General features: G+C 40.2%; 3 protein-coding genes across 4 annotated transcripts; 1 reads left to right on the top strand and 2 right to left on the bottom strand.

Annotated features, from left to right (window-relative positions):
• Positions 1 to 1,176: 1,176 nt before the first annotated feature.
• On the bottom strand, positions 1,177 to 11,139 carry LOC102702587 (peroxisome biogenesis protein 5). Of its 2 annotated transcripts, XM_006659484.3 has the most exons (15): positions 10,848 to 11,139; positions 8,764 to 8,892; positions 8,539 to 8,695; positions 8,244 to 8,437; positions 7,859 to 8,107; positions 7,531 to 7,644; positions 5,958 to 6,128; positions 5,442 to 5,614; positions 4,925 to 5,171; positions 4,140 to 4,224; positions 3,760 to 3,869; positions 3,316 to 3,540; positions 2,568 to 2,633; positions 1,999 to 2,093; positions 1,177 to 1,764 (listed from the first exon to the last, which is right to left on the bottom strand). In XM_006659484.3, exons 1-15 carry the CDS (start codon positions 10,962 to 10,964, stop codon positions 1,686 to 1,688), a joined length of 2,211 nt encoding a protein of 736 aa, XP_006659547.1. In that variant the 5' UTR covers positions 10,965 to 11,139; the 3' UTR covers positions 1,177 to 1,685. The 2 variants fall into 2 exon arrangements, with proteins under 2 accessions (XP_006659547.1, XP_006659548.1); XM_006659485.3 differs by lacking the exon at positions 5,958 to 6,128.
• A 656-nt stretch (positions 11,140 to 11,795) lies between these two features.
• Positions 11,796 to 15,229, top strand: LOC102711093 (COP9 signalosome complex subunit 6). The gene is made up of 9 exons (XM_006660188.2): positions 11,796 to 12,219; positions 12,320 to 12,408; positions 13,245 to 13,338; positions 13,708 to 13,769; positions 13,856 to 13,934; positions 14,039 to 14,131; positions 14,253 to 14,353; positions 14,439 to 14,494; positions 14,788 to 15,229. Exons 1-9 carry the CDS (start codon positions 11,898 to 11,900, stop codon positions 14,870 to 14,872), a joined length of 981 nt encoding a protein of 326 aa, XP_006660251.2. The 5' UTR covers positions 11,796 to 11,897; the 3' UTR covers positions 14,873 to 15,229.
• A 559-nt stretch (positions 15,230 to 15,788) lies between these two features.
• On the bottom strand, positions 15,789 to 18,603 carry LOC102702308 (F-box protein At-B). Its single transcript, XM_006659483.3, has 4 exons — positions 18,353 to 18,603; positions 18,038 to 18,243; positions 17,624 to 17,723; positions 15,789 to 17,394 (listed from the first exon to the last, which is right to left on the bottom strand). Exons 1-4 carry the CDS (start codon positions 18,587 to 18,589, stop codon positions 16,069 to 16,071), a joined length of 1,869 nt encoding a protein of 622 aa, XP_006659546.3. The 5' UTR covers positions 18,590 to 18,603; the 3' UTR covers positions 15,789 to 16,068.
• Between the last annotated feature and the right edge of the window lie 5,202 nt (positions 18,604 to 23,805).

Genomic DNA, 23,805 nt, shown 5'->3' with positions numbered 1-23,805 from the left:
TTGAATTCCGATGCAGCAACCAAGGGCACAATCCACCCTCCTCACCCTCTCTGCGTTGAGTGCGTTGAGAACCTTGTAGCCTTGGAGGAGCCGCCATGCTCGATCTCTAGACAACACAACCGCAAAAGTTAAGGGTGGAGGACGAGCTATAATGCTTGTTCTCCTTGTTCTCCCTTTATGCATAGACATGCAAATGAGCGGAAGCTTATGCAAGACTCTTTGCTTGTTGCTGATACCACCTTCCTTCGTGAGCAAAGACATAGAGCTTGAGCTAGAGCAATGTATGAGAGAGACGTGAAGTAGATAGGGAAAGAGATGAGAGGGAGGGGAAGAAGGGAGGAGATAGAAGATGACGTGTGGGCTCCATAATTTTTTTGTTAACACTTACATGCAAGATTTACACCTACTTTAGCCACATGTACAACATGTCAGCAAAAACCATCGTCCAAACAACTGAGAGAGTCCCTTTGCATGATTTTATTAGTTAGAAATGTCATGATACATCAAATCCGACCTACAATAGAGGGTGTCATACTGTCTTATTCCTTGATTTTATGTCCTTGATTTTATGAGGGCTCTGTACGTTGTCTGGCCTTGTACATTATCTAGCCTGCTGATGAAACAACTAAAATCGCTGATGAAACAACTAAAATCGCATTCGATAGTCGGTTACGTAACCAGCATGAAAAACATAGCAATAGATTAGTATATACTTAATTAATTACTAGTTATAAAAATTAAAAAAATTGATTAATATGATTTTTTAAAGCAACTGTCCTATGTAAAATTTACACGAAATACACACCGTTCAGTAGTTTAGAAAACGTGCACCCGAAAGATAAGAGAATCTGGGTTTAGTTAACTTTCGAAAGAATAATATATATAGGCAACATGGGCCAGATAATATATATGGGCTGTCTTATGAGGTCTATCCATTTTTGTGGCTGTTTTGTGGCTCAAAATTGCTTTATCAGCAAACAAATTGATTGTGCCATTGACTGCACCCTTGATTAGTACTTCCTCCGTTTTGATTTCTAGTTTTTTTAGATTTATACGAATAGTTTTTTTAGATTTATACGAATACTAATGATTCTAAACATATATATAAATTATATACATTTATAGATTAATAAATATAGACAATACTAAAAAAGTCTTACAATATAAAATTGAGACGGAGGTAGTATGGAAACCAGTCGGCCTTACAGGTTACTCTATGCGAATACTCGCTGGGATTCGTCCAACACTCCCAACTTACATCCTTAATACACAAAAATCCCTAAAAGGAATTGAGTTACTATTATGCAAACATATGCTGAAACCTGCTTTCACTTTATTTTTTGTAGTCCACTACAAGAACATGTTAGCTCTTGACAGATTTTGTTCTAACATTTTTTTATTGATTGTCTCTTGTATACAGATACCTGTGATGTTTGCCAGTTACAATTGCCTTCTGCCTTGGGATTCCCACCTACGGAAGAATGGGTTCTGATCTTGAATTTATATACATGTCGCGCCTTCTTAAACATGGAACAACTAATTAACATACACGAGCCAGAAACCACAACGCAACGGCACCGGTATGACGCAATTTCATCAATTCCAAAATGCGCAGCCCCCATTTTGCCAAGTATCACGGGGACCTGAGGAGCAAGTGTTATGTCTAGGAACTAGGGTGTTGGTACTCATAGGGGAAACTCTTTCTGAAGAACATCCAGGTTGCGGGAATCGCATGCGGCGATCATGTCAGCTCGTGAAGCGTTGCTGATTTTGAAAGAGAAAAAATGTTAGTGAATGAAAATCAGCATTGAATTTAAGTAGATAAAGAAATGAGTTAAGGTGCTTGGTAAGTTGTAGAGGTACTCAAATAGACATATCGACTTTGCTGAGATGTTTCATGACTACTTGCAACTTTGCAAGTTACTTAAAAGTGACCACAATCGATATCTCTAGCAACTTCAAATATCTCGTAGATTAAACAAGTGAGCCAAGACATACCTAAGAGAAATCCGCAAGTACTGCCAGGCATTGTCAGCTTTTGGATTCATAGCCACCGCCCTTACATAGTATCGAATAGAATCTTCATACAAACCCTGCATAACACAGAGAGCTAGTGCGTTACATGTCTGTTCTCTGTTGTCACTTTGAATTATTACTAAGGACGTTTGAGCTAGGTCATGGCATCACTGGATATGCATATATTTGTACTCATCTGTCCTTATGCTAGGTAAAAATCAAAAGCTAACATTAATATCACTTGAGGCTTTGAATGAAGACCACTAGTATTTAGGTGATCCAATTCACAAAAACTTGAAACACAGTTTTCAGAATAGAGTGGAAAGCATAATAGCTAACATTTCATTATGAAAAATCAAACAAGTGGAAGGATGCAAGCTCATTTATAAGTTATAACAATGAGAGTTTGCATGTTAGTAGAGTAAACGAATACTGCTGATAAACTACGATAAAACATCAAGATATGGTTCTGTACTTGCATGCAACGAAATTGTTAAAATTTCTATAAACTAGTACTGTTATCAAGTGGCAGCATTATGTTAGAGAATTACCTGGTTGGCATAGCTAATCCCCATATTAGCCCATGCACGTACGTAGTTGGGCTTTAAGTCCAGAGCCTGAAACCAGGAACAACTGACTGTATTAGGTCCAACTTTACATTTCATAAACAAGTGCTAGGATACCTGTATCCCACAATTTTGTCTAAATTGGAGATTCATCAACAGTTCTACACTGGAGCAGTAATTAACTCAATACTTGCAGCTTTCTAATCTGCAACTGGCTGACAATAATTAACTAAGACGCTCCAGTTCGCTGTAAAGGTTAGGCTGTAGGATACAAGATGTAAAAGGATAGTTGTACCAGTAAAATAAGTGAACATTCCATTCTTTAACCTAAGACATGTCTGTACTTGACAGGATCAAACACCGAACCAATGGTATCACAACACTAAACAAACAGTTTGATTAGAAGTGATTGGTTTTCTGTAATGTTAGAAGTACTGGGATGCGAAACAAAGCTTGAATGGAACGCTGTCTTGCTATCAATTATACCGACATTGTACCCACAGAGGAATGGACCCAGAGGCCACAAAGGCTATGGCATATAACATCAGCCGATCAGCTTACATAGTTCCACGTGTCTATCAGTCTACATACTGGTTGTACGTTCTTTTTTTAAAAAAATTATAAGAAGTTCAAAAGGCCTCATAAGACAGCTATATTTTCAGACAGAGGAGCACTTAATTAGCAAAACATTCACAACAGCTGAAAAATAAAATATCTTACAAAATCTAATTACCTGCTGATAGGCTAATATTGCGTCAGCACTCTGGATACTGTTTGCTTGGGTAGCGCCAAGCTTGTTCCAGAGAGAATAGTCTTGTGGTTTTAGCTGCAGTGCTGTCTTGAAAGAAGCTATAGCTTTATCATATTCTCTTGATAGGTTGTACAAGACTCCTAGAACTATATGGACATCAGCATCCTCAGGTGACATTTGGGCAGCCTCATTAAACAATCTAATAACCTGATCAGAGGTAGGCTGCTTAGTATGATTTTTAAGGAATATCAGAAAACACATCATACATGAGATAAGTATGGTGTGACAGGAAAAAAACTTGAAGAAAATGAAAGGATCACAGACCAATAAAACTCTACATCTAGAATATCTATGGTCGATACCATTTGGAAGGTGAAGATGTCGATGTTATTTATTTACATTATGGAACATATGGGATCCACTTACATCAGGACCATAAGGTGAATCAGTTGGCTGTGGAGGGGCGATACCCCCATATCTGGGGTGATTCTGAAGCCAACTATGAAGATATCTTAATGCTTCTCCCTGCTCCAACTCTGCATCAATTATATAGAACCAAACCCTCAAATCGGTATACAAAAAGCATCAGGGGATAGAGCCTGTTAGAACTAAATTTTAGAAAATAAATTATAAGATGCTAGAAGGAACTACACTTTTTTCCTATCAAAAGATAAATTGCTTTATCTAGTTCAAAAGTTTGCATCAATGAAGAAACCTAGCTACTTCTAACCATAATTTATGCCACTTCATTTATTACAGGAACAACTTAGTTGATTACGCAGGACACTGGATTACCAAGGACTCACCATTTGTGTGACTAACACCAAGTGCAAGAAGAACTTCTAGGTTTTTCGGATCAGCTTCTTGTGCACGCATCATTGCTGCGATTGCCTGAAAGCAAAGCAAGGACATCTCCATGTGTGAAACAGACGCATGGAACACAATCAAAATGATCACATGGTGCTGAAAATTTAGAATAGAACGTAATTTCATAACAGACTAGTCTGGATCATCCGTTTAAGTTCCATATATATTAGTTTCCGGACTTCTTGCAAAGGGTATGCAGAGCTTGATAGAGCATAATTCACATTTCTAATGAGAATCAGCACACTGCATGCACAGCAGCCTAGGCCTGGATAAAATTTACACTTTGACCTTTAAGACCCTGTCATTGCTGTTGGGATGAGCTAATCCTTAATTTTATAGAGCACGCTTGCCGAGTTGCTAAACAATGAGTTTTTTGAAAAAAATAACTTTCAACATAAAAGTTTTTTAAGAAATTCAGATAAACCCACCACTTTGTAAAATTTAATAATTAATTAGCTGTGTATTCTGCGCTGGAAAAGACTCAGCTGAAACGGCTAGGTTCATCAGGGCCTAAGATTGAAAAACGATTCATAAAAAAACATTCTAATTAAAAGTTTAAAACACATGATGAAACAAGTGATGCACACAAGTAAGCAGTGCATCTATGTTGAATCACTAGTAATGAAAAAATGGAAAATAATCAACACATAGTAATGCCAAGCACACATTTTTTGATGTGCCTCTAATTTATCTACATCTATCTTTAATGGGAGAGACAAATCACCTGTTGGTCATCATCATTTTCAGCATGTGTTATTCCAAGTAATCTCCAACCTTCAGCATTATCAGGATTCTTCAAAACTTCAGCCTCTAAAGCAAGAACAGCTTCACTTAGGAGGCCTTTGCGAAAAAGTTCCTGGCCTTCCTGCATTGGATTGGGGTGACCAACGTACGGGTTCATGTCAGAAAAAACATAAACGCCTCGAGATGCACCAGAATTTTGTTTGGAAGCTGATAATTGGTTCTGGAACCTACAAAATGCAAACATAGCATGTGTAACTGATGCAGAAGAGGTGCTTCTGTCAAATGGAACATGGTACACAATTCATAAAAACTGAACTTGTATAATTGCCTATAACTAAATTAAAAAAAAGAGATGATATTGAATCAAAGAAGATTTGATTTTCTTATCATATTCTGGTGTAAAGGTTGATCTGGAAACATAGAAGCAATACAATTCACCCTTGAGGAGACTGCCATGACAAACCAAGGAAACGAAGGTGCAATAGACTTGTACTTACTCATCTACCCATGGATCAGCAGAGCTTTCACCAAATGCTCCTCCACTGAACTCTTCTGCCCATTCATCATCAACACGCAATTTGGAGAACTCATCAACCCAGTTATCATTGAGGCCACCCTGATTATACTCACTAGAGAACTCACTAGCCCACTTATCTGCTCCTTGCGACATCTGGAGAATGAAGATGAATGATGCAACATCATCAGTGCACAAGAAGCAGTATCCATGTAATATTTATACAGTCAAACATGGTATAGCACTGAAAGATTTTTGTATTAATGGCAGTATGATCTCATCAGAAACTTCAGTAACTGGACTGCAAGTCCAGACAGAATGAACATATTCCAGCAGTTTATTGCATATTTACATATTTACTGGAACATAAACTTACGAAGTAAGGTTCCATGTTATATACAGTTTACCAGTACTTTTATCAGTTTTTGTTTGTGTTGACCAAATAAAACCAGATCTCTGTTAAGCATGTATTTACGCACATCCGGTTCTCTGGCATTACCTCCTCATGAACAAACTGATCCGCCCAAGAGTTTGCATTAGCATTGTGCTGGGTTTGAAATTCATCAGCCCAGCCACTGGATTGGGATGCTGAACCTTGTTTTACTTGATTATCTTCTATAATAAGTTCACCACGGCTCATCTTTGAAACAAACTGGAAGAATTTAGAGTTCTTCCAAAAAAACAAAAGGATAAGTTTACCACGGCTGATCTTTGAAACAAACTGGAAGAATTAGTGTTCTTCCAAAGAAAAGGAAAACAGGTATCATCAGGTGCTTGAAACAGAATGATCCAAATTGCCCTATAGCATAACACAGTTGCTAGCAGTATAGACAGCTGAGATGAGGTTTACAATCATCTATGCTTGCTACTAAATCACAGATGTGCAGGACTACAGATATGGCGTAATATATCAATTGGAGAGTGCTAGGGCAACATTAGCAAAAAATATAGCAGCAAGGAATGCTACGTCATCTCATCCCTGCCACACCTAGTAAAGCTCCCCTCTTTCACTCTTGGAAGGCACATCCTAATATCCTGTTTAGAATGTGTGGTTTTATTTTGGAAGATTTATTTGCGTAGTTAAGGTGCATTAACACAGATAGATCCAAAGAATTGCTTGCATTTTGCTGTGATACAAAATTTATCCAGGAAAAATAGCATTTGAGAAAAGGAAAAAATACTCCATCAAACAGAAACCTCCTCCATTGAGTGATCTTCTACAGAGCATCATGCACACAAGTTTTTAACTAATGAGTCTGTACATCCTATTGGTGGGTTAACAAATGATGAGTTGTTTGTCAATAACATATGCCAAAAGCCTCCTAAAAGCATGATGGTCAACACAATGAAAGTTATTTTGACTGAGATGTGCTCAAAAGAAGATAGCAACAGATCACATTCATTAGCAACATCGTATATCAAAATATATTCACAGTATTAACATGTTACAGCTCCATCTTTTCGCTTCTGCTTCTGCTTATAAGCCAAAGTTTGAATTTTCGAACTTAATTTTGGAGTATATTTTTGTGTGTGTGTGTGTGGGGGGGGGGGGGGGGTTCGTCGTAGTTTATTTTTCAACTTTGGCTTTTAGATCGCTAAGAACACGTATATAAAAAGTTTTATTCACAAATTATTTTTCATTTGCAAATATGTCGATTGGCTAAACAATCAATTCGAATTCGCAGTAAAATAAATAGGGTCGAAACTCTAAATTCTATGTCAATGTATGGCAGTTTAGGAAACAAGCCCAGAACACTTAAGTAGATCCATATCGATATGTACCCATTCAAGACAAATTTACATTATCCTATACAATTGGAGCACTAGTATAAATTTTGCATTGGCCATGGCCAATAAATTTGCAACTACATACAGAGCCATCAACTGCAGACAAGATCATAAGCAGGAAATATCAAAGGGATGCCCGTCAATATTCAAATTAATTAGGAATTTGGGATGAGTTATTGTTCAAGCAGATTTACGTACCAGTTAAAATATGTACAAATTAGCCATTCGAAATAAAATTAGAGACTTAATAGATTTGAATAAACAAATCAAATCGTCATACATACCTGAAATTTTGGATCATTATTACTTGCTAATGTTTGTGCAAGCATTCGAGATTGCTCCATAGCTGCCAGGTTTGCCATGTTCACTCCTCCTGTCATGGCCATCTGAGACTGATGCTGCAACAAGATAAAAACAGATAAGATAAGTTAAATCACAGATCCTAGAAGGCTAGAGCATGATGAGACAGCGGACACAACTTATGACAAAATTGCATGGGTTTATTTTATACCCATTGAAAATAATGCAATATTAGATAATTAATTAATATCCACGAACTTGATACAAATGGTACATGCAAACATGCCAAATTGGCATGCATAAGGCTCTGACCTGTTCAAACTCAGAGGCCCAACCACTGGGACCATATTGTTGCTCAAAAGAGTGAGCCCAATCTTCAGGGTTATTATTTTGCTTGCCAAACTCAGTTATCCATTTATCTGCAGCATTATGCATTGGAGCAGATCTCATAGCACTTTGGGACTGATTCCAATACTCCTCCATCTCTGGGTATGGTCCATGCATGGGTCCTTTCATTCGATAATTACTGTCAATATCAAGTGAATGCAGCAATGTGTTTACCTGGCACAGATGGGAGTGTTAAATTAAGTACAGCAGGGCGGATAAAAGTGAATCTACTATAACAATCTAACAAGAATGAAACACAAAAGTAAGTGCTTTGGCATATTCACAGAGGTAACCAAAAGTATAAGCTAACCTGTGCTTGTATATATTCTTCAGGCTGGTCAGCCAAAATGTGGCGTGCCATAATGCAGCTACGGTCACGTATACATTGTTTGTCACTTTCAGACAAACCAAGCGCTGGTACTGGAACAGGTTGAAATGGCACACCAGCTTGACCACTTGATAGGAAAGAACGTAAAACCCCAGATAAGACCCTTTGTGGTGGACCTGAGCCAATTTGGGGAGTCATTATAATGTGCAGCAGTATATTATCAAGTGATGAATAAATTAACATATATAAATGAAAAGAATAAAGACAACAAATCTACCATCCAAGACTGGTGGTCCAAAGGTTGGGCCTGTGTTGTTAAAAATTTGCTCAAATTCTTTAAACTCTGCATCTGGCCCCGCAAATTCAGGGAGTCCTGGAGGCCGAAAAGATTCAACCCAGTCATGAGAAGGACCCCCACGGATGAAATCAGCACCCTAGAGTTGTCAATTATAGTTAGGAATGCTCAAAGGGAACCAAAAGCAGCTAACTGAATGACCATTACCCGCGCAAGTGGCAGTTGATCTTGCTTGAATTCATTCTCTGAACCAGGGATGGTCGATAAGGGAGCAGCTGCCCCAAACTCAGATGTTGTTGGAACATTAACTGAAGATCCAGGAAGTTCCTTTATTGCCTACACAAAGAAAATGGTAAAAATAAAGTTAGCTGTTAGCTTGATTATTAATGTAATTTGGATGTTAATCACCCCACATTTCTACTTTATTACACTATAACAGCCACTATCACAAATTTCCACTTCATTGCATTATAGACCCATGTGCTTTGTCTAGAGGAATTTAACTTTTAAGGTACACAACTTAGACCATTCATTTGCAGTGATATAGTGGCTAGAATTGAACAAGACCTATTACCACCTAGGAGGGAAAGTAGGTATTTGTGGTTATTAAATAGGTAAGTTTCCCCTCAAGATACATGCAAGAAAAAGATTTGGTATGAAATTTAGTGATGTTTTAAGATGTATTTTTCTATCAATAATGAAATTATTTTAGTTCAAGTGAAATAATAAAACAAATGGATATTTCCTACTAAAACATTGGACGTTGAATTGCGACAATGTAGAAACATTCTAATTAAGCAAGCTGATGAATCTTATTGTGTTTCGTAACCATGAAAAACATTGGATGTTGACATACAAAATACATACAATAATGGTACAGCATGCAGAGTAATTATTAGAAGGAATAAATGCCCCAACAGTGTCAACATGTCATGCGAATGTTGGTTTAAGGAAATTGATTAATCACAGGCAGGCTGCGTTCGGCGTGGTGGTTGTTAACCGGTACAGAAAACACAGTAATAGATTAGTACATGATTAATTAATTATTAACGATAAAAAATTAGAAAAATGGATTAATTTGAATTTTTAGAGCAACTTTCCTGTAGAAAATTTTCGCAAAAAATGCACCGCTTAGCAGTTCGGGATGCGTGCGCGCAAAAAACGAGAAAATCTGAGTATTAGTAGTGGGGAATGAACGGGGCCTCATTGTTCAGTGGCGTCCCGTGAAATATGAGGCCCAGTTCAGAGCACTAAGTAGAGGCCTAATATCGAGTATCAAAACAAAAAACTAATGACGCTTATGCAATGGTTGTATTGGAAAAACACTCATGTCGCTTCAAGAAATTCAGAATTTAGACCGGACCTTTGTTTTCTTGTGGAATAAAATCTTAAAGAACTAAATTGTTGATATATACTTGTTATACAAGACAACTTAGACTGATTACTAATTAAAAAACCCAAAACTATTACATATAGTTAGTATACTTTATAAATCTTGGGACCCATAATTTTTGGGGGCCCTGTGCGGTTGCCCACCTCGCACGGCCCCCGGACACCCCTGCATTGTTACAGCTAACCGTTTCCAGCTGGTTACTAGTACTTATGCTAAAATTGACCTTCAGAGATGAATGGTTGCGATTACCCTATGGTTCTTATAGCTAGAGGGATCATATGGGCACCATAAAAGATCACTTTATTACTTACGAAGACCCATGAGTAATCCTTGACCCACTCTAGTTCAGCTCAACTAAATGAAACATGCAAAGCACTGAACCGAACCAGCAGTTAAGGAACATGGTTTTCTATGTAATTTGACTGTGGACCGTGTTGGATGTTGGATGTAGACGCTGCCGCTGGGTTTTTATCCATTACCTAAAAAGCCTTCTATTTCTATGGTTCTTGTGAGTTACCAGGTGGAATTGGCACCTTGCTCAGGTAACTTCAGTTACAATCTAAGCCCGAGATAGACAAATTTATACTTATACTCGCACTCGTCAAAAGCCATTTGTCACCCACCTACCAATTCACTTAGGTTTGCACAATTATCAGATGAAGCAGCATAGGACGACCAACCTAAACATCACAGGATCGAACTAACTACACCCTAAGCAAACCAACAGTACACAAGCATACATCGAATCGCTTCCGTATTCAGAACAAACAGCGAAATCGTCCCCACAAAACAAACAACAGCGCGGCGGGAGCAACCTAAACGATCCAGCCCCCCCACCATCACCCGCACCTGCCACTGAAATCTCGATCCCCGAGGCCCCCAAGAGCGAGCGCCTCACCTGCGTTTTCGACGACTGGCCGAGGATGGCGTTGGCGAGGTTCCCGAAGGGGTTGGACGAGGACGCCCCGTCCGGCGCGCAGTTGCCCTGGCCGGTGATGAGGTGCCGCATCGCCATCTCGGCCCCCCCTCCCGCTCCTCACCCGAACCGGTCTCTTCAGTCGCCTCCGCCGCCGCCGCCGCCGGCGAGAGGCGTTCCGCTCGAGGTCGAGAGGTAGGAGGAGGAGGAGGAGGAGTCGTGCCCGCGTCGACGCGCTGGGTTGGCTTTGGCTTTGCGGGCGTGGGTAGTAGTAAAGCTGTTGGACCCGATAAGACCAGGACACGTGAAAGATCGTGCTATATACGTGTGGGTGGTGGCCGGAGACCACATTTTTTTTCCGTTTATTTAATAATTCTCTCTTTTTTTTCAGTTAGTTGAGTTATAGTACTACTATCCTTTTTTTATTTCGCTTTTAAATATAGACGTGCTGAACCTTAACTTTTGTGGGTATATTCCATGAGATTTCGGTTGAACTTACGAGGCATTCGATGGGTGGAGTGGAGTGCTATTTTTTAAAAGAAGATAATATTTTTATTTTTATCGTTTTTGGATATGACCGGTGTTAAACTGTTTAAACGTTAATAAATTAAAAAATAATTTTTAGGAACACAAGCCAACGTATCAATAAAATTTTGTTAACAATATATCTAAACATACCACAATATAAAATTATTATTATTATTATTATTAGAGACAGGGTGTTGTTGTTCAAATTAAACTGATTGTTTTGCAGACGGTAATAATTTGTAGGAAACTTACAAGCCCATCTATATAAACATTTTCATAAGCCCATGAGGGCCCAAGTGAGCCCATTGGAGCCCAACTCGAGATCCATTTCGTTCTTCCTCTCACGCACGCACCCAAAGCCCGAAGGAAACCTAAGCATTCCAAAGGGCGGACCACGCACAACCCACAAAACCCCCCCATCCGCACCACCGCCGTCGTCGCCGCCGCCGCCGCCGCCGTAACCCTTGCCGCCGGCGCCAGGTCGCCGCTCCTTCGCCTTGGACGATGTCGGCGCCATCCGACCCCTCCGTGGCATCCCACCCGCAGGCGGGCGCCTCCGCCGGCGCGGCCTCGGCCTCCTCCAGCAGCGGCCTCACCTTCAAGCTCCACCCGCTCGTCATCGTGAACGTCTCCGACCACCACACCCGCGTCAAGGCCCAGGCCGCGTGCTCGGGGGACGCGGCGGGGCAGCCGCCGAGGGTGTTCGGGTGCGTGATCGGGGTGCAGCGCGGGCGGACGGTGGAGATCTTCAACAGCTTCGAGCTCGTCCTCGACCCCGTCTCCGGCACCCTAGACCGCGCCTTCCTCGAGAAGAAGCAGGAGCTCTGTAAGAGAATTCTGACAAATCTGCTCCTTTTTGTGTGGGGGTTTCGGCGGAATTTAGTGGTTCGTGGGTTTGTTTGGTGATGTTGATTCCGATTGCACAGATAAGAAAGTGTTCCCTGACTTCTACGTGCTGGGCTGGTACTCCACTGGCAGCGATGTGCAGGACACCGATTTGCAAATCCACAAGGCTGTGAGTTCCATGACATTTTTGTTCATGTGTTCAAATCTGTCTGACTATCAAAATTGTGCTTTCTTGGGCTCGGTGTAGTGTTTAGTTGGTAATGTTGGGAGTGATAACATTAATTAAGTTATTTGTGGGGTTTCTGAGTTATACATTAATTTATACCTGGGATTTCCCTTTGAGTTCTAAAAGGGATGGTAGAAGTTTGTGTGGTTCCACCAAATTATATTGTTTACAGAGAAAGTTTGGGAGATACGTTTTAGCATTGTAATGAGTGGTGGAGATGGTTGGTAATGACCGGGCTGTCTATGAACCAAAGAGTAACTTCGATTTGGCTTTTGAGATATATGTTTCCATTTTTATTGTTTGTTCAAATTTTGCAATGCGCCTGTTCTGGATACAATATAAGTTGATCCTAAAATTTATGTTGTAGTCATGTTGTATTCCAATATGGTATATGCCTTATGTCGTTGCCAATTTGCCAGTAATAGACGATATTACTTACTCCCTCTGTTTCATATTAGAAGACTCTCTAGGTTTATCTAGATTAATCCATGTGTCAACGTATATGTTTTGTATATGTGTATAGATTCATAGCACACAAATGAATCTAGACAAGATTAGAAAGTCTTATAGTGTGAAATGGAGGAAATATGTTGAAATGAGCATCTGTTCTCCGATTTCATGTTGTGCTCTTACTCAAGTGTCAACAAATGAAATAGAGGGTATGACTGGAAGTTTGTTATAAATTCATTGCTTATCAAATATCAACATGAATTTTTTTAGATCTGCTGTCTATATTGTGTTCCTCCTTGTGTTACTTACTTATTTTTTTTATTATCCAGCTGATGGATGTTAACGAAAGCCCCGTTTATCTTCTCTTGAATCCTGCAATCAACCTCTCCCAGAAGGATCTCCCCGTGACTATTTATGAGAGTGGTAAGTGAATGTCATCTCCAGTTTGGATCAGTATAAATATATTGCAGTTGATTGCAAAGTTTCTATGTGGTGTGTTCAGCTTTAAATTAGAGTTAACATAAATTATGCATGTAACTGAGATGTGTTACCTGTTCTATACATATTATTACTTATGTTACCAACTACTCCCAGTGGTCATTTTCCAAATGCCACTTTTTAGCATAGCAGATAGCATGTGTGACCATTGGTTTCTCTCTTCTGATAACTTAATTAACTCAAACCAGTTTGGTGCTCTCATTGTGTTACTGTTCTTTTATTATCATTGCCTTCTTCTGTCTGTTTGTACTTCTGTAAGTTTTCTTTTTTGACATGATTTTCTGTAATTTCAAGAGTTGCATGTTATCGATGGGAGTCCACAGCTCATCTTTGTCAGAGCTAATTATACAATTGAGGTTAGTTTTTCCTTCTCTACATGCTGCTCTTGCAATCAATACTTTTTTCTGTTTAAGACTTGACAGTAGTACGTTTGATTTAAAAGACTGTAGAGGCAGAGAGGATATCTGTTGATCATGTTGCCCATTTGAAACCATCTGATGGTGGATCTGCGGCAACTCAATGTGAGGGTTCTTTCTTTAACATCAGATAACCTCTTACAGATATTGAATTTTACTACCCAATATATTGCTTTTGGGAGAAATGGTACTGACATATATTTGAGCAGTGGCTGCTCATCTTACAGGAATACACAGTGCCATCAAGATGCTCAATAGCAGGGTCCGTGTTATCCATCAATATCTTGTGTCCATGCAGAAAGGTATATTCTGTCATTCAAAATATGGCATCTGTTCGATGTGCTTGAATAGTCATTCAAAATTTATTTGCCATATGTTACTTCAAACAGCTATCAACTATAAATCCCTGTGCCCTCACTGCAGGTGATATGCCACTAGACAACTCACTGCTTAGGCAAGTCTCAAGCCTTGTAAGAAGGCTACCAGCTATGGAGTCAGAGAAATTTCAAGATGACTTCTTGATGGTCTGCTAACTTGATAGTGTATATCCTCTTTGTTGTTTATCAACCATTGTACTTCATGCAATGATCATCCTCTCTGAATTTTCAGGAATACAATGACACCCTCCTCATGACTTACCTTGCAATGTTCACTAACTGTTCAAGGTATTCCCCATCTCACTTCTCTCTCATTACACAAAACAAAACCTTTTTTATATGAAATCAACAAGACAGGACAAAAAATAAGCTCTATGGGGACCTCAAAGCAACACAAGTTTGAATTGCATCAACTTGTGGTTTGTAAATTTGTGCCCTTCAAAATATTATCGAAAAATTTAATAGATTCATTAATGTTAATAAGTCTGCGCTTGTGAGGGAATGAAGTTCTCCACTAAGTGAAGTTGAATCATAGTGGTTTACTCAGCCATGTTAATTTGTTATTCTCTTGTACCTTGCAGCACAATGAATGAGCTGGTCGAGAAGTTTAACACAACATATGAGAGATCCACTGCTAGGAGAGGAGGCCGGGGCGCTTTCATGTAGATTTTCTCACCTTCAGCATTTGCAGCTGGTTGTCTAGCTGAGATTTTGGAAATAGTTATCCGTATGGCCAGGAAGATTTTGCGTATAATCTGTTATGAACCATATCTGGCAGCCGTCAAATTTCTTCCAAAGTCATGCTCCCTTGGTTCAGGGTTGACACGGCAAACATGTTGATATTCTTGATTCTGTGCCTAGGTCGTTGTTTATTCCTCATTGGCCAAAGTTGACATGTAAAGTTAATCCCCACTCCCCATGGTAGTTACACTATTTGACTCCCTAAATGGATATGGATGCAGGTTTCCTGAGTTACGCCTGTAAAATTCTTTTACTATCACTATGTATGGTTGTTGGTGTCGACTGTCTCAGCTTGAGGTGGTTTGATGAGCGATTGACTGATGGTCATGGCTACATTAAAAAAAGAACTGCTACACGTGCTAAAAAGTACCTACTACAGAACTCATATAACCAAAGCTTTCAGGTGTTTGATTAAACTTTATGGTAGTTACGAGAAAGCTAGCCAGCTAGGTATACAAACAGTACGATACAACAGTGTATGTATAAGTTATGTGATAATTTTTGCATGGGTAACCTTCTCCAAATCAAAATTACCGTTTATGCAGATCGTGAAGCTTTAGATTGAAAAAAAAAGATCATAAAGCTTTTCCAAATTAAATTACCATGGAAAAATGAGCTATGATGTTTCACGCTAACGTAGAATTGTGTAATCATGAAGCTGAGCCTAAATTATCAACCGTTGGTATTTTGCAACCAAGTTTAGCCCTGTTTGGAAAAACTTCTGGCGGTCACAGCTTCCCACGATATCTTCAGAGATTATAAGCTTTCATAAACAACAGTAAATTTTGAGAATCCATTGTCGTATAATCCAGAAAATGGTAGAAGCCATATCCCACAAAAGAATATGCTGGTTTCTAATTAGCTGTTTCTTGTAATCTTAAAAGCTCCCCAAACAGGTTAAGACTTGGCAGAGTCCCAAACTACTTAACAGAGACGATGAAAACCAACAAATTTCCAATACCAATTCATTAGTCCTACTTTATTACTGGACAAAAGCAACCAGCCAATCCTGAGTATTGTTCCTTGTTACAACCTACAAATGCAATAAATGTTCTAATAATGTTACAGAATCGGATTATAAGAATTACAACATCAAACCCGAATGTACATCACAATTTTGTTTATTGGCTCCGAATGTCAGGATGGCACTGGTTCCTGCAGCCCATCTCGCAGGCATTGCCACAGACTGTTAATCCAGGCTTGCGCTCCAGAAGCTCTGCGACAGTAGGACTGCAGCCACGGCGCTCCAGCATGTTCTTCCCAACACCAAGCCACCTTAGGCCCCGAAAGAATGGGGGCTCAAATAGCCCCAGGAAACTACGAGACAACCTTGAACAATAGGAGAGATCCAGCATTTTTAGGGAACTTTTACCAGAGTTGTGGCGCATAGAGCCTAGAGTTTCAAGAGAAGAATCGTTGATGAGTAGGCAGTTCCGAAGGCACAGGGTGCTGATCTGCTCACAGTTCTTGGCGATTAGTGTGACCGATCTGTTTGATATTCTTGGTATATTCCCGATGTCCAGTGAGACTAAAGTTTTGTTGATTGTGCCACTCCCACACAACAATGAAGCTATGCCGTTGTTGCTGATCCTTTTGCAACCTCTCAAACATAAAGAAGACATTGGGCACCTCCCGTTACCGAGCGCAGATAATCCCGCATCGGTGATGTCAGCTCCAGCAAGATCCAATAGTGTTAACTTCGAAAGCTGAGAGATAGAAACCAAGCCAGAGTCTGCAATGCTCCTGCAACCTGATAGGTCTAGAACTTCCAAATTGGTGCAGGATGAGAGTGAGATGGCTGTTTCGCTGGTTAATAGACAACAGCACAGCAGCCTCACTTCAGTAATCTTTGGAGCTGCCTCGTCAAGATCAAGGCATGTCAAATCTGACAAGCATCCAGTACTGACCTCAAATTTCTTCAGGTCCTTGCAAGACTGAAGAAGGGCTGCATACCCAGCATCCCTCACTTTAGAAAACCCGGCAAGTCTAATGGTTTTTAGTTGTTTGCATCCTTCAGCGAGCATCAATATCCCAAAGTCGGTTACTCTTCTGAAGGTGGAGGAACAATTCTGCTTACCACGTGTCAGAGACAAATGTGTCAAGTTGTGGCATAACCCAAGGGCTTGGAGCCCGATGTTGGTCAGGTCATTGTGCAAATCTGGTTCGTTGATTGGGTTATCTTCTAGGCACAACTCAACTAGGTTATGGAGACTTCCAGTGATGAACGCAACAAGTTCATCCGTTATTATGTCAAGAACTAAAGAGAGTGATTCTAGAGTGTTGCTGACGGGTGTATTCAGGCTTGTGCTTATAGGGAACAACCTCTTAACCTGCCAATTTGACACAGGCTGTAGCAGGAGTACCTTGATGGTACTAGGAATGGGCACCAATGACTCAAAATCAACTGAGCCTGGACCTAGCAGAGGAAAGAACTTGAGCGAAAGATTCTGCGCAAGACAACAGAACTCCATATTAGATTATGGGACCAGTTTAACTTTTCAAAGAGCTCCATTTCATTGTACAAACAATATGGCCAAATTATGTCCATGCACTATTGCTAAGAAATTACTCCCCCAGAACTGAGTTTAGTTCTCCCAACGTCAAATATCTTTAACTAGAGGGAGTGCCATGTATCTGACACGGCGAACAGGTCCATATGCAACAAACATTTCTCACCTCCAGGTAACCACATCCTCTGACGATGTGTGCTATGGACTTACGGCAGATCCCAAAATGTTCATCATCATCTGAAGCTGCCATCTCCAACACAAATGATCTGTATATAAATAGAGGGTTCAACATGCTTCCATTGACGTTCATTTGGGCCAATATACATGCTCTCTCTAATAATTGGCCATAGCTTTCTAAAAGCGAAGGCCGGAATGAACAAATTCCATTATCTAAAAAAGTACAAGCAATTGCTATAGAATGTACAAATCAATTTTCCCTAATGCTCGTCACACATAAGCAAGGATAAACTAAACGGTGTGCGACTGCAATACTACCACGCAGCAATTCGTAATTCGATTCCCTAATAAAATACAATCTCGTGCAATCATGCGCACAGATACAAATGCTGAAGAACCATACCTTAAATTTTTGCATCTCTCACCGACGGCCACAAAGAGGTACGAGGAGAAAGACGAGCACTTGAGCAGCGAGAGCTCACGCAGGCTTCCCTTCGCGATGGCCGCGACCGCGGAGTCATCCAGGAGGCTGCAATTGACGGCGAGGCTGCGGAGCGCGCCATTGCTCGCAAGGATCCTATTCAGGATAGGATTCGTCGGCGGGAACATCTGCAGCAGCAGCAACAGCGACCAGAACACCCAGCGTTTAGGGGAAACTGGTTTGGGCGGGCGGAAGTGAAGCGAGCGGGAGGGAGGGAGGGAGGGGGTAAACTCCCACCGATAGGTCGAGGGATGTGACGGCGGAGAAGGCGGCGGCGGCGGCGCCCCGGAGGGCGCGGCAGGACGCGGCGACCGAGCATGCGGCCTCCAGCTCCAGCCTGCCGACCACCTCCACGAGGAGCGCCTCCGGGAGCCTCTCGACCAGGCCGAACACAGCGCTGGCGGAGGCTTCGCCGCCTTCCCCTTCGCCTTCGCCGTCGCCGTCGCCGGCGACGAGCCGGCGCTTCTTCTCCATTGCTGTTGCTTCCGGGCCAGGGAGTCCGGAGATTGGAGAAGCGTAGATGTGAACACGGGTCCCAGGATATACCACCGGACATTTGGGCCCCCACCAGAGGGCTGGTGTATGACATGTGGGCCCAAATGAGAACTTTTCTTTTCTTAATTTATTTATTTGGTTCATTTATAACACCCATTTATTTTTACAAAATTCTCGCATGAGTCGAGTCAAGAGGACGACTAATATGGTATGTCGTTGAACAATATTCCGTATTAATTTGTGGTTTTTCTATCGTATGGTTTCATTGTGTGCGCTTATAGCTAGAGTCGTGACAACCAAAGAGTCTTTTTATTCCTATGTCATTAGAAAAGTTGATGGTTATCAGTGTGCCAAAAAAATTATAGACACTTCTATAGCATGACATAAATTTTCTTTTATTTGTGTGTCATTCCATCCGCCTTCTATTAGAAAATGAGCTTTTGACATATGAGTCCTAGCTGGGAAAATGACTAACACTGCCCAGCTACTCCTCTCTCTTCGGAATCCTCATCCTCACGTGCTCTGCCTCCCCCAGATACCCTAGCCACCGCCGTCGCCGGATCACCTAGATCCAGCGGACCCCGCTTCGCTGGACCACCACCGTCGCCGCCGAACCCCCGCGGACCTCTCCCGAATCCTCCTCCTCCCGTGCGCCACCCAGTGGGCCGACGCGCACGTGCGGCCACTCGGCGCACAGGCCGACGCGCCCGTGCAGCCACCCAGCAGCCCGACCCCCGTACGCCCAGCCCAAGCCAGCGGCTCTCTCCCGATCCCTCCTCCTCCCGTGTGCCACCTGACGGGCCGGCGTGCCTGTGCGGCCAACCAGCACCCAAGGCCGGGGGTGAGCTCCCAGGCATTTTTCTGATTTTTTTTCTAAATTATCCTGATTTTCTCTGAATTGTTTGGATTTATTTATGAATCTTCCTATATTGTTTAGAATTATCCGGATTTATGAGCCAATTTTCCTGAATTTTCGTGAATTTCTAGACACTTTACAATTTAATTACGAATTTTCTTACTTATTTCCTGATTTAAAATTAATTTTGTCATTTTTGAAATTATTTACTGATTTTCCATATTTATTTACTTTTTAAATTTATCTCTGTCATTTATTTACTAACAAGGGCAAAACAGTCATTTTACACCTCCATTCGACACTGTTAAGGGGGTGTTTGGTTTACCGAAACTTTTTTGTTCCTGTCATATCGAATGTTTGGACACTAATTAGAAGTATTAAATATAGACTATTAGTAAAATCCACCTCACACTCTGGACTATTTCGTGAGATGAATTTATTGAGCCTAATTAGTCCATGATTAACGAATATAATGCTACAGTGAACATTTTCTAATCGTAGATTAATTAGGCTTAAAAAAATTTGTCTAATGAAATAGCTTTTATTTATGCAATTAGTTTTGTTATCAGTTTATACTTAATACTCCTAATTAACGTCCAAACATCCGATGTGACAAGAGACTTAAAAAAAAGTCGCTGGATCCAAACAACCACTAAGTCTCCATCCATCCAAAATAGCGTGTATGTAAAAAAAAGTTAAGTGATGGTTACATATGTCGGCACACAAGTAACCACCAATTTTTTTTATGGCATAGGGGTAAAAGAATCACAACTAGACCACACTATACGTCTCATTATTTGTTTATGCAGGACCCATTGAGTGTTTCCTTAAATCTTTTGCTTGCTCCATGTGCATTGTTAGCTAGATTGCATGAATGACAATTGCTTGGGAGCACAGAAAGGAGTGTTGACTTTCTTGTTTAAGTTAGTTACTTGATTTCTATTTATTCTGCAAAATTGTAACTTGCATTTATAATGAGACAATATTATATATTAAATTACTGGGCTCAATTCTAAGGTATTATGCCTAATGCATATAAGTTTCATGTTTAATATCCATATACCAATTATAAAGGTTTTGGATTATCATATCCAATATCTAGATGGTACCAAATCTAGCTCAATAGGTATCAAGCATTAAGGCCTTTGTTTAGTTCCCAATTTTTTTTCCAAAAACATCACATTAAATCTTTAGATACCTAAATAAAGTATTAAACATAGATAAACCAAAAAATTAATTGCACAGTTACAGAAGAAATCTTGATACAGATCTTTTGAGCCTAATTAGAAAGTGATTAGCCATAAGTGCTACAGTAACTAACATATGCTAATGACGGATTAATTAGGCTCAAAAAATTCATCTCACAGTTTCCAACCGGAATCTAAAATTTTTTTTTGTAATTAGACTACGTTTAATACTTCAAATATGTATCTAAAAACTTGATGTGATGTTTTTGCAAAAAATTTTTACAAACTATACACCACCTTAGTCCCGGAGATCACAGTACCAAGTGTTACTCGGTTAGTACTTGGGTATTAACTTGATATCCACAGGTACCAAACTTAATATTTATGTACCATGCGGTATATATAGGTATCATGTATAGTACCTAGAGTTAACATGTGCGGTATCTAAAGTATTATCTCCGGTATAACTCAAACACAAAAAAAACTAAATTGAACACAACGTCCATCTACTATGAAGAGAAAATAAGATCCAAATACAACAACAATGGAGCCAAAGACAATACGATGAAGTGATACTTGTAGGTACCAGTTCTAATATTTTTGGGTATCGAGTTTAACACGTAGTCGGTTTCATATTATAAGACTTTCTGATTTTACTTAGACTTATTTATGTGTTAATAAATCTAGACATATATACAAAACATATACATTAATATATGCATGAATCTAGGCAAATCTAAAAAGTCTTATAATATAGAACAGATAGAGTATAAGTAGTCAAACTAGTCAGGTCAGTCCGTCATATACATGGTTGATATAGTATGCACCGGCGGGTGCTACAAGAGGTCAGTTTGCTTCCCTCAAGAAAGAAGGTGTTGACGCTGAAAATAACAATCAACGGTTACACATATAGACCTGGGAATCAATCTTAGACCATTCTAATGCAGAACCTTATTTTTAGAAATATTGGACATGCCAGTCAGTTTGATCCTATAACTGATAAGATATAGCATGGAGAAACAGTTAACCCCGAAATCGCTATCGGCTGAATAGCCGATACCGTTCCAGGACCCCAGCCGATAGACTAGACGATCGGCTTTACAGTAATTTCGTGATAACAGTTATAAATATGCTTAATCGGCTAAGTCATAAGCAGGATAAGTACTAGATAAGCTAACCAGCAAATTAATCTTAAAAGATCAGACTCAACCGAGACAGTCTTAAGATTAATCGGCCGATTGACCGCTCCAACATTTATCATCCGCTAAATTGTTAGCCGATGTAAGACTAAACATGGAATCTGTACAGTAAACTGGAATGCTATACTAATTATTCGCATAAAACAATAACACTCGGCGGCATGCGTGCCCAATTCAGACCTAAAAGATCGAACTCAATCGAGACAGTACAAATCTAAACATGACGACGCATAACATCAGATAAATATTATAGCATACGAATAATAAGATAGTCAGAGCGGCGTAAACCACCAACCGATCTACTAAACTCAGCCGATCGGATAGATTTCTATAGATAAATTACATTGAACATACATAGATCAGACATAACTGAGACAATATGCAGTTCAGCATAATATAACGATAGAAACATGGAGATCGACAAGTTTAACCAACCAATCGGCAGACTACTTAGGATAATGCTAGCTAAAACTCCAACAATAAGTCTCTACGAACCCCCGATTCAACTCGACAACACAGATCTAATAAACCAGATTGATTGGACCGAACCGAGACAGAATCAGGCTGACTAGAACAATGCATCAGATCGAAAGGAGGAACTTGTAGAGACTTGAACGAGCACTAATACTACTTCAAATCAACGTAGATCAAAAGAAATAATAGAACTCAGCCCACCGATCAACCAAGCAGAAGATTGGATTTAAACCGAGACAGTTCTGTCTTAGTTGATCGACGAGTTTTGACGAACTAGAACTTACATTACGAAGCTGACAAACCCTGCGCTGAAAGCTCAAGCAAGTCGAAGGTTTGAGGTGACGCGCCAAGTTAGATTGATCTGAGGATCATTTACAGGGACCCTGGGCACTCCTACTTATAACCCCGGGAAATAACTAACCAGATAAGAATCCGCTACCAACTAACTTCATTATTCGGACTCTAATTAAATAACAGAATCCTAAACAAACTTCAAGATAAATCCTAATTAATTTACACGGACTCACGGTTAAACACCGAACCTATCTCCAGGTTTTGGGTCCAATCGGACTCCTATTCTCGTCCGATTCGAACTCTATCGGCTACAACTTCTCCGCGTCCAGCTTCCTATCTCCAGCCGATTCGAGTTTTTCTCATCCGATTCAGTTTCTAACCGTGTTTCAATCAATAACGCACATTTGCCAAAATCTGGCGTTAACAGAAGGCTAGGCGAGCTAGGTTTGCAATGTCCCTATTTAGTTCCTATTTTTTTCAAAACATCACATCGGATATTTGGACATCTAAATAGAGCATTAAACATAGATAGAACAAAAAAAACTATTTGCACAGTTATGGGAGAAATCGTGAGACAAATCTTTTGAGCCTAATTAGTCCATGATTAGCCGTAAGTGCTATAGTAACCCACATATAATAATAATGGATTAATTAGGCTCAAAAGATTTGTCTCGCGGTTTCCAGGCGAGCTATGAAATTTATTTTTTCATTCGTGTCCGAAAACCCTTCTGATATCCGGTAAAATGTTCGATGTAACACCCAAAAAATTTTTTTCCACGGACTAAACTGGGCAAGCAACATTTTATCGGCTAATCCTACATGACATCCTTTTGTGCCTTGGCAATGAAGACACACCGTAGCACATGGCGTATGTTCGAAGGTGGATGGCTCATCAGTCATCAGCTCATATACAAGGGGTACGGAAAAGGCTTCACGTACGACGTATACGCTTACGACCCTCACGGTGCCTGGCGTGCTGCCACGGACGGAACAAGATCCGCGTGCTGCAGCGTCGTCACCTCGTAGACAGATTGTACCGAGGACGTCGTATGTATAGCGTAACTCCAAGGGGTACCATGTGCATGTGTAACTTGAATGAAACCTTTAACTATACTGTTCCTGCACATGATGTTTTATAGTATTCTTGATATTGTAAAAGGAAATTAATCAGACAATAAGTGAGTA

Source organism: Oryza brachyantha, chromosome 8 (genome assembly GCF_000231095.2).
Source record: "Oryza brachyantha chromosome 8, ObraRS2, whole genome shotgun sequence".
Taxonomy (NCBI): Eukaryota; Viridiplantae; Streptophyta; class Magnoliopsida; order Poales; family Poaceae; genus Oryza; species Oryza brachyantha.
Note: the sequence above shows the minus strand (reverse complement) of the source record. Positions and strands in the feature narration are given on the sequence as shown.

Coding starts and splice junctions, on each gene's coding strand:
- LOC102711093 (XM_006660188.2), top strand. CDS start 11,898: ATGTCGGCGCCATCCGACCCCTCCGTGGCATCCCACCCGCAGGCGGGC. Junction 12,409..13,244: donor ATTTGCAAATCCACAAGGCT/GTGAGTTCCATG, acceptor TTTATTATCCAG/CTGATGGATGTTAACGAAAG. Junction 14,495..14,787: donor ATGTTCACTAACTGTTCAAG/GTATTCCCCATC, acceptor TGTACCTTGCAG/CACAATGAATGAGCTGGTCG.
- LOC102702587 (XM_006659484.3), bottom strand. CDS start 10,964: ATGGCGATGCGGCACCTCATCACCGGCCAGGGCAACTGCGCGCCGGAC. Junction 7,645..7,858: donor GGGCCTCTGAGTTTGAACAG/GTCAGAGCCTTA, acceptor ATCTTGTTGCAG/CATCAGTCTCAGATGGCCAT. Junction 1,765..1,998: donor TACTTGCGGATTTCTCTTAG/GTATGTCTTGGC, acceptor TTTCAAAATCAG/CAACGCTTCACGAGCTGACA.
- LOC102702308 (XM_006659483.3), bottom strand. CDS start 18,589: ATGGAGAAGAAGCGCCGGCTCGTCGCCGGCGACGGCGACGGCGAAGGC. Junction 17,724..18,037: donor GAGAGATGCAAAAATTTAAG/GTATGGTTCTTC, acceptor ATTTATATACAG/ATCATTTGTGTTGGAGATGG. Junction 17,395..17,623: donor GAGGATGTGGTTACCTGGAG/GTGAGAAATGTT, acceptor TGTCTTGCGCAG/AATCTTTCGCTCAAGTTCTT.